General features: G+C 35.1%; 1 protein-coding gene across 2 annotated transcripts; it reads right to left on the reverse strand.

The window, feature by feature from the left end:
• Positions 1-59: 59 nt before the first annotated feature.
• On the reverse strand, positions 60-7,150 carry LOC104094015 (peroxidase 21). Of its 2 annotated transcripts, none has more exons than XM_009599857.4 (6): positions 6,982-7,150; positions 3,929-4,208; positions 2,970-3,118; positions 2,192-2,380; positions 1,205-1,370; positions 60-625 (listed from the first exon to the last, which is right to left on the reverse strand). In XM_009599857.4, the coding sequence occupies exons 2-6, from the start codon at positions 4,008-4,010 to the stop codon at positions 219-221; spliced, it is 993 nt and encodes a 330-aa protein (XP_009598152.1). In that variant the 5' UTR covers positions 4,011-4,208; positions 6,982-7,150; the 3' UTR covers positions 60-218. The 2 variants fall into 2 exon arrangements, with proteins under 2 accessions (XP_009598152.1, XP_033511473.1); XM_033655582.2 differs by having other exon boundaries at positions 3,929-4,053; positions 6,982-7,091.
• Between the last annotated feature and the right edge of the window lie 10,853 nt (positions 7,151-18,003).

Here is an 18,003-nt window from a genome sequence, read left to right on the forward strand (position 1 = left end):
ATACTGACAAATTAAACCTTCTCTGAATGTAGAATACTATGAAAATTAACAAAGATGGCTATAAAACAGAACTGGCATATATCACACTAAGACCCTTTAGTACACTTGATTTTACTGGTATTATTAAAACAAACTTGAAAATGCAATACAACAACAGAAATAAATACGAGAAAACAAATACAAACATTACATTCTTGGCCGCTACTAATAAATCAAATCTAAGCACTATTTACGTAACGGCAAACTTTTCTAATCTCGCCTTCATCTCCAGTAAGTGGATTGTTTTCAGACAAAATGAACAAAGCCCGAGCAAATTGATCATGGAAATAGCCATTGTCAGCAGCCATTTTTTCCACAAATGGAGAAGTAGTTGAATCAGTAACCAATTCTTGATCTACAATTAATAGCCCCTTGTGGTTCAAGATGTTTTTGTAGTACATATTGTCTAGGATCATTGTAGTTTCGCGATCATTCCTTGAGTATAAAACGGCCTCTGGGTCAGGATTCGGTGTCGGACATCGACCTTTAAGGTACTTAGCATAGTCAGGGTCAAGGGTAGGATCAACTGTTGGGTAAAGTCTGTGTACTAGGTTTACACAATGAACTCGTCCAACAGAGTGAGCCCCTGTATCCAAATAAAATAAGACAATTAGGAGTCTGTTTGGATAAATAAGTAGTTACAAGTTTGGATAAAAACGTTTAACATATGCAGTTGCAATGATGTAGGTAAAAAGTATTTTTATTAAAATTACTAAATTACCATTAAAGCTATTTGCAAAAAAAAAATATAAAAGTGTCTTTTTATATTAAAAGGAAAGAATGACGGAAATGAAATGGAAAGGGAGTCCAATCTTTTATTTTGGAAAAGGTATTTTGGAGATTAAAAAAGAAATTAGGGATATAATAGTAAAAAATTTAGTTAAACTAAAAGTGCATAAAAGTCATAAGTTGGGAGTGAACTTTTGACCGATTTTGACCTACAGCAAATATTTTTATGTTTTACAAGTGTATAAATAAGTCAAAAAATACTTATAAATTAGTAACCAGCTTATAAACTTATCCAAACACCGTCCGACTATACTAATTAACTTTTAATTAAATAACCATATAATACAAGTGTCAGTATACAAAATTTAGTCATTTACTTTTTGTGTTAAACTTGGGAGTTTGAAAAAATAAACAGCTAATTAGAGGGGAGATTTACCAAAAAGAGCAACAGTTCCTTCAGTATCAACACCAATGGATTGGAATCGAGAAAGGACGGATGACATGGAATCATTGTGATTAGGAAGGGAACTCTCAACTTCTGCTAAGTAACTTTCTTTGCTGTCTTTCCTGCCTGTTCTCATTTCAACACGTGGCCCTCCCAACTATGTATCACACAAATTAAACAAATTAGACTCAATTAATGGAAAGAAAAATGGAAAAGTAATAAATTATAAGTAATCGCTTTCATAGTTAAGTGTTAAAACAGATTAAAATACATTAGGTCAGTTCGGTGCATAAAACATCCGATATTCACACAAAGTCCGAGGAAGGGACGCACCTCAAGGAGTGTGTGGTATAGACAGTCTACACTAATACAAATATTAGTGACTACTTTCACAGCTCGAACCTTGATCTATAGGTCATACGAACTTATACTATTGCAATCAAGACTCATTAGATATGTTCTTTTTCTCTTCTACCATCGAGAGTCGTATGGGGGAGGAGGTGAATATACATAGATGGGTCTGGGTAAGCGACCATCAGCGCGGGTAGCATCTACTATCAATACGCCAGTCTATGGCTGTTCGTAGAGGTAGGTCGTAGAGATCTACGAAGGGCTATCTTTAGCATAAATAGCATATTTAATTATAGAATAACGTGATGGCCGTAAGAAGATCATAAATAAGGTAAATAGTCTGGAGTGGATATCTAAATCTGGGTATCGGCATCACACATATCGCATGTGTCCTGTGAGTGAGAGGGTGGTCGTAGATCAGCCCTTAGCTCTTCTTTCGAATTATCGAACACCATGACTTATCGGCTTGAGGCTTCTTTTCTTTTCAAGTTGAGTACAACTTTACTATTGCTCTAAAACTCTATTTCAACAAATTAAAATATACTGATAGTATAAGATAATTTTGCGCTATCAATATTATATCCGGATCAGGGGAGATGTACAAGAAGGTGGATTTGATCAACTTACCCAGAGAAGACCATCTCTAGCGGAAAGAGCAACAATATCAGCACAAGAAACAGTATTAGGACATTCACTCTCAAGTGCCTGTTTAATAGTCTCTACATACTTAAAATTTCTCATTCCAAAGTTTTTTGGAGATGTCTTCTCTGATTCCTGTCCATTTGCTGTGTCCAAATATATTGATGCATCACATGACTGCAAGAAAAAAAACATATTAATATATAAATTGGTCATAATGTCGTAGCTATTATTATCTGTTGTTTTCTTATTCCCTTCGTTTAAATTTAAATGATGTGGTTTAACTTGCAACAAGTTCAAGGAAGAAAAAAAAATACTTTTGAAACATGTGGTTCACAAACTTAAGGAGGTAAAAGTTTTGTGGGGACATGCATTTGTATGGTTATAGAGTAAAATGAGAAGTTTAAAGTTAAATTATTTTCAAATATAGAAATATGTCAGTTTTTTTTAAACGGACTAATAAAGAAAGTATGTCATTTAAACTAAAACGGTGGGAGTATTATTTTTCGCTTTAATTTTTTTAGTATCTTGTTGTTGTTACTGTATATTGCTACTGTTTCTTTTCATCTTTTCTTGAGCTAAGGGTCTATCCGGAACAACCACTTTACCTTTTCAATGTAGGGGTAAGGTCTACATATACACTGCTATCCTCCGACCCCACTTATGAAATTTCACTCAGTTTATTGTTGTTGTTGTATAATGTTGTAGCTTGCAGTGTTATTAATTTACTTTTAATTGGAGAATTAAGAGTATTAATTAATATTACCTTAACCATGCAATCATGAAAGAGATTTCTAATCCAAGAAACTGCTGTATTGCCATGCTTGTGGTACAACTGTGCCACTTGTTCTTTGATTATTTCTTCAGCTCTTGGGCAACTCTCTAAGTAGTAGTTCAATTGGAGTTCACTTCTTACTGCAATTAAAACCCAGCAATTAGTACATATGTACAATTATAGATGTTATTCTTTATTACTAGGGAAAAGAAGTGAAATAGACTACTAATAGTCTCAGGGGCGTGCCCGGGATATTTGATAAGCGATGTCAAAATTTAAAAAAATAAATGAATAAATAAATCACTATAATGAAAAGTGGTGTTATTTTTTATATTTATATCCAATATTTTCATTTTGTATGCTATTTATATATATATATATATATTTAATAAAAATTCCGACGAAGCAGTGTCACGTTATACCGCTCGCCGCATGCTATATCCGCCCCCAAATAGTTTCTTCTATAGTATAGAATTTAAGTTCTTTGCAATGATAGTGTATATATATAATATGTTACACCAACGGGTTAAGTTGCATACAATAACATGTAATAACTTTTTATAACAAGCATGATATGTTTGAACTGGTGGTTAAGTTGATAACATGAAAAATACAGTAAATAACGTGCAATAACATGTTAAATTGCACAAATAGTGTAAAATTTGGTTACGCTAATATAAATTTGAAAACAATATTTTAGTGCTAAGATTGAGTATCTCCCAACTTAAAACTTATTGTTGATCGGAATCTCCGAAAATGTTGTCGCCGGGTGTGTGTCGGGTCCTTTAAAAGTAATGTATTTTTGAAGGATCCGATACGGATGCGACATTATTTTAGAGAGTGCACGCAATATAACTTAAAACACAATTATACTTTGTCAAGAAGTTAGTCAATATCTGAAAAAAGTAGAAGAAGTCATAAAATTTAAATATAAGTGGAGAATTAATTACCATGGTGAATGTGAAGAAGTAGTGGTAATAACAGAAGGAGAAATCTTGAGGAGAGACTGAAATGATTGTGGTTGTTGTCCATGTCTCTGTATATAGTGAAGTCTTGTAATTTGCCCAATGCTCAACTGCCCAAAATTAACTTTATATAGCAAATGGTTTTAGAATTGTTTTGGAAGTGGAAGAAGGAATATTGGGATTGAAAATTTGCCCCACTAATTTAGCAGCCAGCAGCCACAATGTTGGACCTTTAGGCTAGTAGTTGCAGTCCCACTCAAAGAAACTGCAATTCATCACCATTTTAAACAAATAAGAAGAAAACAGATTAATTTAGCGCAATAGGATTTAGCAGGTGCTTTTAACTTAATTATCACTTTCATTAATTATTGAAATGTGCTTTGAAATGCCCTAATGTAAGATCATGGTAACATAAATCAACATTTCTAGGATATATTTTGGGTTATCCTACTTGTGTAGGAGTGATTGATCGAGGATGCAACACTTGTTCGGAACTATTAGAATGATTCAGTTACTATTCAATTCTAGCGAGAGATCTTAACAATGAATACCGATGTGGATGCGGAAACAGAGCCTCTACCTTCTCTTCTCAAGGAAGAAGCGAGAAGGAAAGGTTGGTCTAAAAAATATAGAAAGGTGAAAAATTATCTACATACTGTAACCATCAAGCCACTGGATATACGTCTTTCACAATGGTTAAGTGATACTATTAATATCATTTTAAGTTTTAACTGTAAAGTTACTTTGTTTAGTTTAGTCCAAAGGGTGTAAGGATCTATTAAGGGTGAGACTAAGAAGGAAATAAAAAATTAGTCATTATGACAAGTCAGTTGACGATTAAAAAGAATACATTATTTATTTAACTATATTTTCGACACGTCCTTTCATATGCGACTAATTTGAAGGTCTTACTATTTTAGAAGAAAACAAAATGTCCTTTAACTTAAAAAGGTATTGTTAACTTCACCAATAATGCTCCCTCTTAATAATTAGACTCCTAGTCAACCTCAACTACAGACACAAGTGACCAATTATCACTAATAATGCCCTCTCTTAATTGAGGAAAGAAATAATAGCAAGAGACACAAGGACCACTTATATAGAGGTATATGCACCATACGCTTAACTTTGAGTACATCACAAGATTACAAGTTGGGAACTTTGTGGGCTATACCCTCCCCACCCATCCAACCTAGCGACAGAGACACCCATAGAAACGAGTGTAATTCAATAATAAAAAAATAATAAAAAACAATCTCGTGCATAAATTATGCCGTATTCACATAGAGTTCGGGAAAGGGCCACACCCCTAAGGGCGTGATATAGATAGTCTATCATAATATAAGTATTAGTGACTGCTTCCACGGTTCGAACATAGTGGCAGAGACACCCTTGGAAAGGAGTGTAATCCAATAAAAGAACGCAGTCCCGTGCACAAAATATCTCACATTTATGCAGGATTTGGGGAAAGGCCGCACCCTTAAGGATATGATGTAGACAGTCCACCATAATACAAGCATTAGTTACTGCTTCTACGATTCGAACCCGTGATATATATTCAATTTCACTTAAAAAAAAGTTCATATTAGTTGATATTGTTTGAAAATAATATGAAGTAATATCAAGTAAGACATGAAGTAACGCCAAAAATTTATATAGTCTGAGATTTAACTAGCTTACAAATTGGATGTGAATAAAATGTTGCGTACGCCACTTATTTAACCCTTCTACCTTGGCCTTTTCAGGGACAAAAAATGATTCTTTTCTATTTGAGTTTTGGGTGGGGCGGTTCATGTGCAATGCTAAAAGGGATAGAGGAGAACTTGGTGTTTATAAAACAAGGGATTTGAACTCAAATAATCCATAACTGAATGAAAAGTATCAGCTCTCATCTACTAATTTCGTCTTTCAGCCACAAAAAGTGCTAGCTTCTTCCAAATTAACATATTCTCATTTGCGGCGCACACACTAAGATTAGTGGGAAAACTTTAAAATGGGAGTGCACAAAAGAAAACAAAAACAACTCGGTATATAAAGCATTTCCTATTCACACAGGATCCGTAGAAGAGTCTCACCCCAAGGGGTGCAATGTTGACAACCTACCGTTGTTGATATGAAGCTTTTGGGTCCTAATTAACGAGCAATTTAGAATATTATACGACCTTGTCCAATTAATAATCGGACTGCAGCTCGTCCACTTTATAGTTTTGTCAAGACTCAAGCCAATTATTATTGTGATAACATTTTTTCATAATTTTTTTCTTTTTTTGGGAAGGGGAGCTTTGACGTAACTGGTAAAGTTGTTGCCATGTGACCAGGAGGTTATAGGTTCAAGCCATGGAAACAGCTTCTTGCAGATATGTAGGGCAAAATTGCGTATAATAGACCCTTGTGGTCCGGCCCTTCCCCGAATCCCGTGCATAGCGGATGCTTAGTGTACCTGGCTGCCCTTCTTTTGGGCTAATAATTAAGGAAAAGAATAGGTGGAGAAACACATCAATGGATTAGTTGTCCTCTTTTACCTAATAATATTCCGATATGTCCAATAAGTATAGTCAAATCACAAGATTACTTAATCAAGAGAAAATTATCATATAAACTTAATTAGCACTAGCAGAGATTTGAATTGCAGAAACAAAATTAGCTTATATATAGTTCATGGTCATTCCTATATCTCATCTCTTTTGAAATCAACTGAATGCAAATCATGCAAAAATACTTCTAATTTGAATTTGAGTTAAAACATATAGGCAAATGGTTGTGTATGATTATAATAACTAGGTGTATTACTCGAAAAAAATATAATAAAAGAGCAGTTTTCTGTACAAAGCATTCCGTGACCCGCGTTCACACAGGGTTTGGGGAAGGATTGCACCCCAAAAAGGTGTGATATAGGTAATCTATCCTGATACAAGAATCAATAGCTGATTCCGCGACTCAAACTCGTGACCTATAGGTCACCAAGAGACTATTGTTGCTCCTCCGAAGAAAAATATAATAGACAAAAAAAATAGGACAAAAAGATAAAGAAAGCAAACCTGCATGAATGAAAAAATGTTGATTTATGATCAAGGTTGTAAGAGAAAGCAGAAAGAAATTGTACTTCTTCTTTATAAGAAAGATGATGTTGAAGCTGATTGTTTGCCCATCAATTTATAGAAGATTGTCTTAGTTTGGGTCAAATTGTCTAAAACTGATTTTGATTTTTATTAGTTTTATATATCTTCCAATTATTTTTATTTTTCTTGTGATGGTACGACTAATTATAGACAACGCATTCGATGAGACTTGATCATTTATTTTTTTGAATTTTTTTATGAAATCATTATGCATGGTTTTTCTATTTATTTTTAGAATTAAGATGTATAAATCTAATACATATTTGTTTATTAAGATATCATCTCTAAATCAATACTAGATAATTAAAATCGTTTCTTTCTACAAGAGAAAATACTCTTTATACTACATCATTAGAGAAAATTTTAATTGTACAAGACTTTATATACTTTTTTTTTTCTCTACAGAATGAAAAATACTTTCAATTACATGAGGGATCAACCATGACAAAAGTAATGGACATGATATTCGATATTATTGATCGAATAAATCTTGATGTTTAGTTTAGATGAATATTACATCAATTAATTTTCTGAAAGGCATTAAATAAATAAAGAATATCAAAGTCGAAACTTTAAAGAGTATGCCTCTTAAAGCCACTTCTTGGGATCTCTCTCTTCTTCTTATGGTTGACTAGAAGTGGTAAAATAGATATAAAAAAAAGTAGTTATCATTCCATATTATCCACTAAAAGATGGGTTGGATAATAAAATTTTTAAAAATTAGTCAAATATAGATAAGATTTATATTATCCACTTAAAAAATGGATAACCGATGGGTATAACTTTTACATTTATAAAGACACAAATCGGGGTTCCTCAAGTTTGGAAGTCTAGGAATCTTTCCAATAGTAATCGTATTCAAGAAGTCATTATCCGTTGGTTAACCCATTTTCTATCCGTATTAAATATGGGTCGGGTCGAATGATTTATCCGTTTTGTATTACTCATTTTCGATCCAACCATATCTGATCCAACCCACCCGTTTGCCACCCCTATGGGTGACTCTCTTTCCTTTCTTTTTACATTTTTTCATAATATTTGATAGTGTAGCATTCTCTTTAAAAAATTTGTTTAATCTCCTGTTTGAAAGCTAAATAATTTCAAGGCTTTGCAAACAATTTAATTGAACCAAATTTATTTAGAGCAAATAAATGATTCTAGAAAAAAAAATTAATTAATAAATTGAGATCTGAATAACTCCGATCGAAATCCAAAATATCTGTATAAACTAGTTGACCAACTGACTTCACAAATTCTGAGTTTTTATTCTATTAACTTAATAATAGATCAATCACATATAGTTGCATCTTTTTTATTTGTATTTTGACTTTAGGGGCTTGTGCATTATTTGCTCTGCACAACCACGTTACACTCTTTACAATTAGAAGATTTTAAAGTGATAGTGCGGAATTATGGAAAGGGTTCATAATATTAAAATTATAATTTAAACTATTATTATTATTATTATTATTATTATTGGTCAAATCTCTTAGAATTAAAAAAACGCTTCAAATAGGTGGAAATGGACAAACTAAATTATTTAGTTTATACGCTATATATTGTTTAAAGCTTGTGTTTGATAAGTCATGACGCTATATTCATTTAATTCCCCCGTAAGATAAGCCTAGCTATTCTTCAGCTTTAAATATTATTTAAAATTTTGTCATTGTGCCATTACTTTTAATTTAATTGTTTTGATAAGGAAAAGCACACCCGAAATAAAGAGAAAGAAAGGAAAACGCCTATTGAAGATTGAAGTTTACACTTCTAAAATTAGCCTAGCTATTCTTCAGCTTTGAAAAATATTTTAAATCTTGTAATCTAATTTTATTTTAATTATTTTTATAGGGTAAAGGATATCCGAAATAAAGAGAATGAAAGGTAAAAAAACCTATTGAAAATTGAACTTTACCCTTCTAAAATGGGAATTATACTAATCACCGACACTCCATTATCTTATCAGTGTACCATTAATTAAAATAGGAATTGTATATTCTTGACTAAAATGTGAATGGATGAGATTTAGTTTGATTTTTCATTTTGCTGTGTTCGCTTTAATATATCTATATCTTATTTGTTTAATAGGATAAGATTTAGCTTCATTTCTCATGTCAGTCATGAGCTGTTATATTCCAAACTTTGAAGAAGACTGAATATATAAACAACAACATAATCATCAATTCACGAGTAGGGTCTGGGGAGGGTAGATGTACACAGACCTTACCCCTACTTTGTTGGGGTAGAAGGATTACTTCCAATAAACTTCCGTCTCAAAAAAAGCGTTTTCAAAACAGGTTTGAAAAATACAAGAATAAAATAGATGTGATGAAAATACTAAAGAAAAAAAGTATTAACAACAAAATTAGTAGAGATAACAAAGTAAAAGAAATAACATTAATAATAAATTGAAGAGTAAAATAATGATAGAATAAAAATAATGATATTGATAAGGAGAAGAGAAAGCAGATAAAGTACTATAAACTAGAACAATTCGCTCCCAAGGAAAGGAGAGAAATATATTCTTTTAAAATTGTACTTTAAACTAAAAACAAAAGTCCCAAGAAAAATTATTAGTCTCGAAAATAAAATTTAGCTTGAAATTGGAAGCACTAATAACATTTTTAGCTTAGTCATTTTCTTAACTTTTATTCTTTCTCTTTTTGTTGTGGATTCAGAATTGAGTTAAAAACATTAGGCCTTTGGATACCTAAGAACAACTTTGCATGCTTTACCAATTATAGTTCTTTTGCATTTTTATTCGTTGCTTTGAATGGATATATATTTATCAAATATTGTAGAATGAAGATTATATAGCTAAAAACCAATCTGAGCCAAGTATTACAATATAGTTATGAAAATGAAAAACTAAAAATTTACGGAATTATTAGAGTATTAATTTCTTCTATGCAATCGAGTAAATATAAAAGTAAAAGTAACAACTAAAAGACTACAAACTTTGACCAAAATTGCAAAACCAACGGATTATCTCTGCGCTATGGCAAATTATTTCTTTTAGGAGCTTATTATAATTTTTTATTTTGTTTTTTTAACTTAGTGGATTTATTTCATAAGATTAAAATAGACAAAAAAAACTAGTAAGCGTGAAATAGAAGAGAAAAGAAAAAGAGGCTAAAATGAATGATCTAAAGGTCTATTTGGCAACTTTGATCTGATCCAATTTTGTAATGTAGTTTAAAATTGATCGAAATTTAATTCCATCAAAATGTATCTGACTTTTTATGTTATAACGAAAATCTATATTGTGATTATGTTTGAAGTTGACTACAAAAACAAGGGGCACTCTCAGTTCTCACCCTAAGATTTAAATAATACTAAATAGATAGGAATTAAAATCCGCTGAGATTGTAGTATGTTAGGCACATGGCCTAAAATTTACTACTTTAACCAAAATTGGCTACATTATGTTTGAAAATTTGCTTATAGCATAGAATTTAATTATGTGAACAAAAATAGATTCTTGATTATGTGTTCTTTGCTGAGTATGAAGCCTAAATCTATGAACCCTTAATAATAACATACCCGGTACATTCTTATAAGTGGGGTCTGAAGAGGGTAGTGTTTAAGCAGATCTTACCCTAATTTGTGAAGGTAGAGAAGTTGTTTTCGCTAAACCCTCAGCTCAAGTCAAGAACAGTGTTTTAAAAGGTATTTTCGGGGCGAGCCCTGGGGCGGCAATGGTGTGGGGCGAAAGTCTCAAGAGGCGTACGTCCATCAATTCGGGGCATACGCCCAGGCGTTTGAGGCGCATTTTATAGTGAGGCGTAAGCCCTAGAGACTTTTTCAAATTAAAACAAGATTTGTTGAATATGTCCTTCATATAATATCCAAATTCTCAAAAGTCAGTTTGTAATTACTCAAAAGTTTTAAAAAAGGAACTGAAATGTATTAAATTTAAAACTCAAGACCCTTTTTATTGATTGAAGTCCTAATTTATGGTCTTTCCCAATTCTTTATCTTGTCCACGAGCCTGCTAATATCTCTCAAACGCGACGAAAATTCAAATTTTTTTAACAATTACAAAGAGAACTTCATTCTCCTTCATAGCACCAAGTTCAAAGTTCATGTAACACTCCTCAAGTCTATAAAAGTTTCAACACATGCTAAATATATAATTTAATTTTTTTTTCTTTTAATCTTAAACTATACTTCTATTATGGATTTAAAGCCTTGTGATTGACTTTTGAGTTACTTTTCTATTTATAAATAATTAGATATACAATTAGGGAAATATTAATAATTTTAATATTATTAATTTTTAATAATGGGTATAATTAAATACTAGTTAAGTCAAAACACACACACATAAAAAAAATAAAAAAAAAGGGAGTCACATGACTAAACCCCAGTATTGGAAGGGGGGAAAGGCTTAATGCCTTAAAAGAAAACAGAAAGCATTATGTTTCTCACACAGACAAAAGGCATAAAGCCTTGTACGAAACGGAGGCGCCAGAAATTGCTCACGCACGGAAATTCTAGGGTTCTTTATAACTCACTTATTCTTGAACGCAAATATATAAAATTTCATGTTGTCAATTATCCTACGGTGGTAATAGGTAAGAATTGAATAGTTAATTCCCTTCTTCCTCTGTATCAACAGTAAATTTCATGTTTAGGTGTGAAATTTTAAAATTAATTAAAATGCATTGGTTGTTGTAGAATCAATTGTTTGACGGGTATAAATTGGATTGGGGCCTACGTACTGGCTCAAGGAGTTTTGAGGTGAGTTAATATAACTCTTTACTAAAGTGGTTTAACTCACAAAAGCACGCATACAAGATGTTTGATGAATTGCTTAAAAGAGTTTATATGTACTTAATTGGCGCGAGTGAGTACCTATTAACTTAGAATTGTTCTAGCATAAGTTTAAATGATTTATTATGATATATGTGCATAAATTTTCAGATTTTTGTGTTATTCTTATATGCCATTTTCATGTTGAAAATTTATGAAGAAGCAAGAATCTTTAGAAATACTTTTGAATGTTTATTTCATTCTTATGCCATGCTTTACATTTAAGGATAACAGTATGAGTATGTATAGGATGTTTCATAAAGGATTTAGACTTGAAAAGTCACAAGAAGAAGTTTTAGAAAGAAAAGATTTTTGGGAGTATCCTCTATTCTGAGAAGGGGTCATCGTCCAGGCCGAGGATCCTGACCAAGGCGTTGACTTCCTCAAACTACTTGTGCCAAAGTAAGGAGCACACGAGCCAAGGGTCTCGTTGATGAGAATTTACTTAGCCATGTTAAGGTATGATACATGAACGCTGAGAACCATGAAGCGAGTGGCACCTCCTGGATTGGGCCTATTCGATTAGGTTGCGATCGAACCCGTGTCGATCACACTTTTACTAAGACAGAAATAAGTCAGGATAGTTGGAACTCCCGAAGTATAACGTGAAGTAATTTTTCTTATAAGAAAGAAAAAAGAAAAGAGTTTATTTTAGAATATTCATAAACTTCTATTATGCAATTATTTTAAAATTATTCTTATAAGCTTTATGTTTTACGTGCATTTAGAATCTTTGATCGTAATATATATTTTATTAAAGTTTCGTCACCTGTTGTTGAGACTCACTTAGTACAATTGATGGTACTGACGTTCTCTTTTGGGAACCTACGTTGGTATGTGGTACAACATAGGAGCCGATTTTGCAGGCGAGCAGTACGGGTTAGGACTTCCCTCTCTTCCAGTGCTATTGGTAAGCTCCGCTTTTATTCGTGGAGTATTCCTTAGAGTCATCTTAGTTTAGTTATTTCTTTCTTTACTTGGAGAACTAGCCAGGCAATCTCATGTCTTGAGTAGTGCGTCAATTTATCAGTAGAGGATTCATAGACACAGTTGTTGGGTTAAGATTCATATGTTTTTTATAGTAACTTAGTAGTATTTCAGTGGTTACTACGAATAAAGTTTTGGAGTTGGCTATTTTAGATATTTAAATTAATTAAAAGTATTTGGTTAAGTATTACCTGGTTGCATATAAAGTTTGAAGTTATAATAGATTTGATAAGCGTAGATGGTTCGGTCGGTCATGTTTAGTGATCGGGTGCCGGTCACGGCTTGTTCAGAAAATGGATCGTGACAAACTTGGTATCAGAGCCACTCTTGTGTCAGCCTTGCCGATGGTGGGTTAGAGTTCAACTGAGTTTAGGCAAATTTCGGTTAGACGGGGCAAACCTCAGTGCTAAGTTTAGGCGAATCTCATGTGGTGGAGCAAACCTCAGCGAGGACGCTGAGTCCATAAGAGGGGGTGTATGTAACACCCCATATTTTAGATAAAGTCCCACTTCGGCAAAACACAAGAGGGATGTTGGGTATATAAGTTAACAAGCCTTAGACCCTAGTGACGCGTTTTAAACCCGTGAGGGTCTAGGCCCAGAGCGGACAATATTACTAGCGCGGGTTGTTACAGATAGTACCAGAGTCCCAGGTTTATAGAATCCTAATGGTCTATGAAGCGTGTTAGTAGAGTCTTATTTATGGGTGTGAAGCGCACCATACTTATAAACAAGAGGCTACAAGAATTTAGGAAAAGTCTCATTTTTTTCATACTTTAGATCGTGCAGTAGAGCCTACCTCTAAGAAATTATCTAATATATTCATTTCTCCAAAACTCGCAGAAATGGCTCGTACTCGCAACTCTGACACCGACACTCAGGATGCTACTCAAGAAACTATTGCTACTATTGTGGCTCAAGGTAGAACTAAGAAGGCTTCAACTCAGAAAAGGAAGGGTATATCCACAAAGGGGGTTCAGATACCTCGGGTTGAACATGAAGAAGGGGTGGATCATGATGAGCAAGTACCTCAGGATCCAGTGCCACCCCCAACAGCGGTTTCGACTCAGACAGCTATATCTCCAGTGGTGGGTCAGATGTTTAATGTTGTCAACAGTGCTATAAAGATGTTTAAAGCCTTCATGGCCAACTAAAACGAGAGAAGAGATGAGATTTCACCTCAATCAAATAGACAGAACAATTCTGAGTTCTCAAGAGTGAATGAATTTTTAAAGCTGAGTCCTCCATTATTTCGTGGTACTATAGTTGATGAAGATCCAATGTTATGGCTGGAGGGTGTCAAGAAAGCCCTCAGAGCGATGAAGGCATTTGATGATGAAGCTGTGGAGCTGGCTGCCTACCAGCTTAGAGATGTGGATGGCGCTTGGTTTGAGATGTGGGAGAAGGAAAGAGATGAAGATGATGGTCCGCCTACTTGGGAAGAATTTGAAGAGGCCTTCATGGCTAATTTTATACTAGAAGAGGATAGGGAAGCTAAGGCTACTGAGTTTGAGCAGCTCAAGCAAGGGAATTAAAGTGTGCAGGGGTACTACATAGAATTTATAAGTTTGGCTAAGCATGCTCCTCACATGGTTAAGACAGAAAAGGCAAAGATCTACAGGTTTGTTGGCAGTTTGTCTTATCACATTAAGGATACGACATCAGTTGCAGCGGTAGGAATGACAACTTTCTCCTCTGTTGTGGGATTCGCCAAGCACTTAGAAAAAGACAGACAACAAAGGAGAGAAGAAAAAAAGCATAACAAGAAAGCCCGGGCAACGGGCGAGTTTAATGGTACATCCATCGGAGGTGGAAGGGTTCCTCCAATAAGGATTCATTAGCACCAGCTCAGTCTAGTCATCAATCATGTGGTGGGTCTTCCTTCAGACGTACTCAGAGTTATGGAAACCAGTCTCGCCAGAATTAGAATTTTAGGACATCATCCTCACATAGCCAGAGTCATGATGAACAACATTCACAACAATAAGGTCTTTGTGGAGCATGTAAGCGGCAACATTCAGGTCAATGCAAGCTCGGGTTTCATGATTGCTATCATTGCGGAGATAATGGTCATATAAATGCAAACAGCCCAAAGTTGCGACATAATTTCAGTGGGGGGTCAATTTGTCCTTCTAGTTCCTCAGCTACTACAGCTGCACCACCTCAGGCTCGTGGTTCTCATAATCAGGTCAGGAATGGAGTAGGCAGAGGTGCAGATCGAGTTACTCAGGAAGGGGGACAACCCCGTTTGTTGGATACACTTGATCGTCAGAGTGCATAGGTATCTGCAGAAGTTATTACAGGTATACTTCTAGTCTGCTGACATAATGCTTATGCCATAATTGATCGAGGTTCAACGTTTTCATATGTGACTCCATACTTTGCAATTAACCTCGGGCTAGAACCAGAACAGCTTAGTGAGCCATTTCTAGTATCTACTCCAGTTGGCGAGTCAGTGAAAGTCACAAGAGTCTATAGAGGTTGTATAGTTTCAGTCCAAGGTCGCAGCACTGAGGCCAATATCATAGAGTTAGAAATGGTGGATTTCGATGTGATCATGGGTATGGATTGGTTATCTTTTTGCTATGCCATGTTAGATTATCGTGCCAAGATAGTCAGGTTCCAATTTCCAAATGAAGAAGTCTTAGGGTGGAAGGGTAGTTCAGCATCGCTTGTAGGTAAGTTTATTTCTTACCTTAAGGCACAACGAATGATCGGTAAGGGGTGTCTCGCCTATTTGGCTCACATCATTAATCCAGAATCAGAACAACCAGCTCTTCAGTATGCGCCAGTTGTTAGAGAATTTCCAGAAGTTTTCCCATATGACCTTCCCGGACTTCCTCCCAAAAGAATCATAGACTTATGCATTGATCTCATATCATGCACTCAGCCCATATCTATACCTCCTTATAGGATGGCTCTAGCAAAAATTAATGAGTTGAGAGAACAGTTGAAAGACCTTCTTGTGAAGGGCTTCATCAGGCCGAGTGTTTCACCGTGGGGTGCCACAGTCCTGTTTGTCAAGAAGAAAGATGGGTCTCTCAAAATTTGTGTCGACTATCGGCAATTGAATAAAGTTACCATTAAGAACAAGTGCCCACTGCCAAGAATTGATGATTTATTTGATCAACTCTAGGGTGCAAAGTACTTTTCAAAGATAGATTTAAGGTCGGGGAACCATCAGTTCAGAATCAGAGAAGAGGATATATCTAAAACAACCTTTAGAACTCGCTACGGGGACTATGAATTTCTAGTAATGTCCTTCGGGTTGACAAATGCTCTAGCTGCATTCATGGACCTCGTGAACAGAGATTTCAAGACATTCCTTGATACCTTTATTATCGTGTCTATAGACGATATTTTGATATACTCTAAGAGCAAGGATGAGCATGCAGAACACCTCAGGATAGCCTTGCAGACCTTGAAGAAGAATGAGCTTTATGCCAAAATTTTAAAATGTGAGTTCTGGTTGCAGTCAATAGCATTCTTAGGCCACGTGGTATCTAGTGAAGGCATAAAAGTAGACCCTCAGAAGACAGAAGCAGTCAAAAACTGGTTAAGGCCGACAATGCCAATCGAAATCAGGAGTTTCTTGGGATTAGTTGGCTACTATAGAAGGTTTGTAGAGGGATTTTTCTCACTTGCAGCTCCATTAACTAAGAGCAGTTAAGTTCCAGTGGTCAGACGCTTGTGAGCAGAGTTTTCAAGAGTTAAAGAAGAGGTTGACCATTGTACCTGTGTTAACCTTGCCGACATGTTCGGGTGGGTTCACAGTGTATTGTGATGCGTCCAGAGTTGGCCTGGGGTGTGTTCTTATGCAATATGGAAAAGTTATTGCTTATGCTTCCAGGCAGTTAAAGAATCATGAGAAGAACTACCCCCACACACGACTTGGAGCTTGCAGCAGTGGTGTTTGCATTAAAGATATGGCGACACTACCTATATGGCGAGCATTGTGAAGTATTTACATATCACAAAAGCCTCCAGTACATTTTCAAGCAGAAAGAGTTAAATTTGAGACAGAGAAGGTGGCTCGATCTATTGAAGGATTATTACATCAATATCCTTTATCACCCGGGCAAATCTAATGTGGTAGTAGATGCACTTAGTAGGAAGTCAACGGGTGTCCTAGCCATCTTGCAGTACAAAGGCAAACTTGGGGTCGAGAAATTCAAAAACTGGCAAATCATGGAATTAGATTGGATGAGACTGAAGAAGGAGGTATAACTGCTTATGCCTTAGCGCAATCCTCTCTTGTTGCGCATGTTAAAGCTAAGCAAGACGAAGATCTGTACTTAGTGAAGTTAAAAGAAGGAGTTAGAAATAAAGAAAACATTGTTTTCACTCTAGGAAGTGATGGAGTGTTGAAGTTGAATGATCGGTTATGTGTGCCTGATGTAAATGGTCTTAGGAAGGCCATAATGGAATAAGCTCACAGCTCGAAGTACTCTACCCACCCAGGTTCTACCAAAATGTATCTGGACTTGAAAGAGTTGTATTGGTGGAAAGGCATGAAGAAGCAAGTAGCAGATCATGTGGCCAAATGTTTGAATTGCCAGTAAGTCAAAGCCGAGCATCAGAGGCCTGGTGGCCTAGATCAAGATATAGAGATACCACAATAGAAATGGGAGATGATTAATATGGATTTCGTAGTAGGTCTACCTCGCACATATCGTAAGCATGATTTAATTTGGTTATTGTAGACCGATTGACAAAGTCCGCGCATTTCCTACCAGTAAAGACGACAGATTTCGCAGAGCAGTATGCGCAATTGTACATCAAAGAAATAGTCTGATTGCATGGTACTCCAGTTTCAATCATATCTAACAGAGCCCCTTAGTTCACGGTGCATTTTTGGCAGGCATTTCAGAAAAGATTAGGTACCAAGGTCAATTTGAGCACCGCTTTCCATCCACAGACTGATGGTCAGGCAGAAAGGACCATTCAGACACTCGAAGATATGTTGCGAGCGTGTGTTATAGATTTTGGAGGTTATTGGGATAATCACTTGCCACTTATAGAATTTGCTTACAATAACAGCTATCGGACCAACATTGGTATGGCTCCTTATGAAGTGTTGTATGGGCGAAGATGTAGGTCTCCAGTGGGTTGGTTTGAACCAACAGAGGTGCCATTGATTGGT

Source organism: Nicotiana tomentosiformis, chromosome 7 (assembly GCF_000390325.3).
Source record: "Nicotiana tomentosiformis chromosome 7, ASM39032v3, whole genome shotgun sequence".
Taxonomy (NCBI): Eukaryota; Viridiplantae; Streptophyta; class Magnoliopsida; order Solanales; family Solanaceae; genus Nicotiana; species Nicotiana tomentosiformis.

Coding starts and splice junctions, on each gene's coding strand:
- LOC104094015 (XM_009599857.4), bottom strand. CDS start 4,010: ATGGACAACAACCACAATCATTTCAGTCTCTCCTCAAGATTTCTCCTT. Junction 3,119..3,928: donor ACTTCTTCACATTCACCATG/GTAATTAATTCT, acceptor TTTTAATTGCAG/TAAGAAGTGAACTCCAATTG. Junction 626..1,204: donor AGGAACTGTTGCTCTTTTTG/GTAAATCTCCCC, acceptor ATTTGGATACAG/GGGCTCACTCTGTTGGACGA.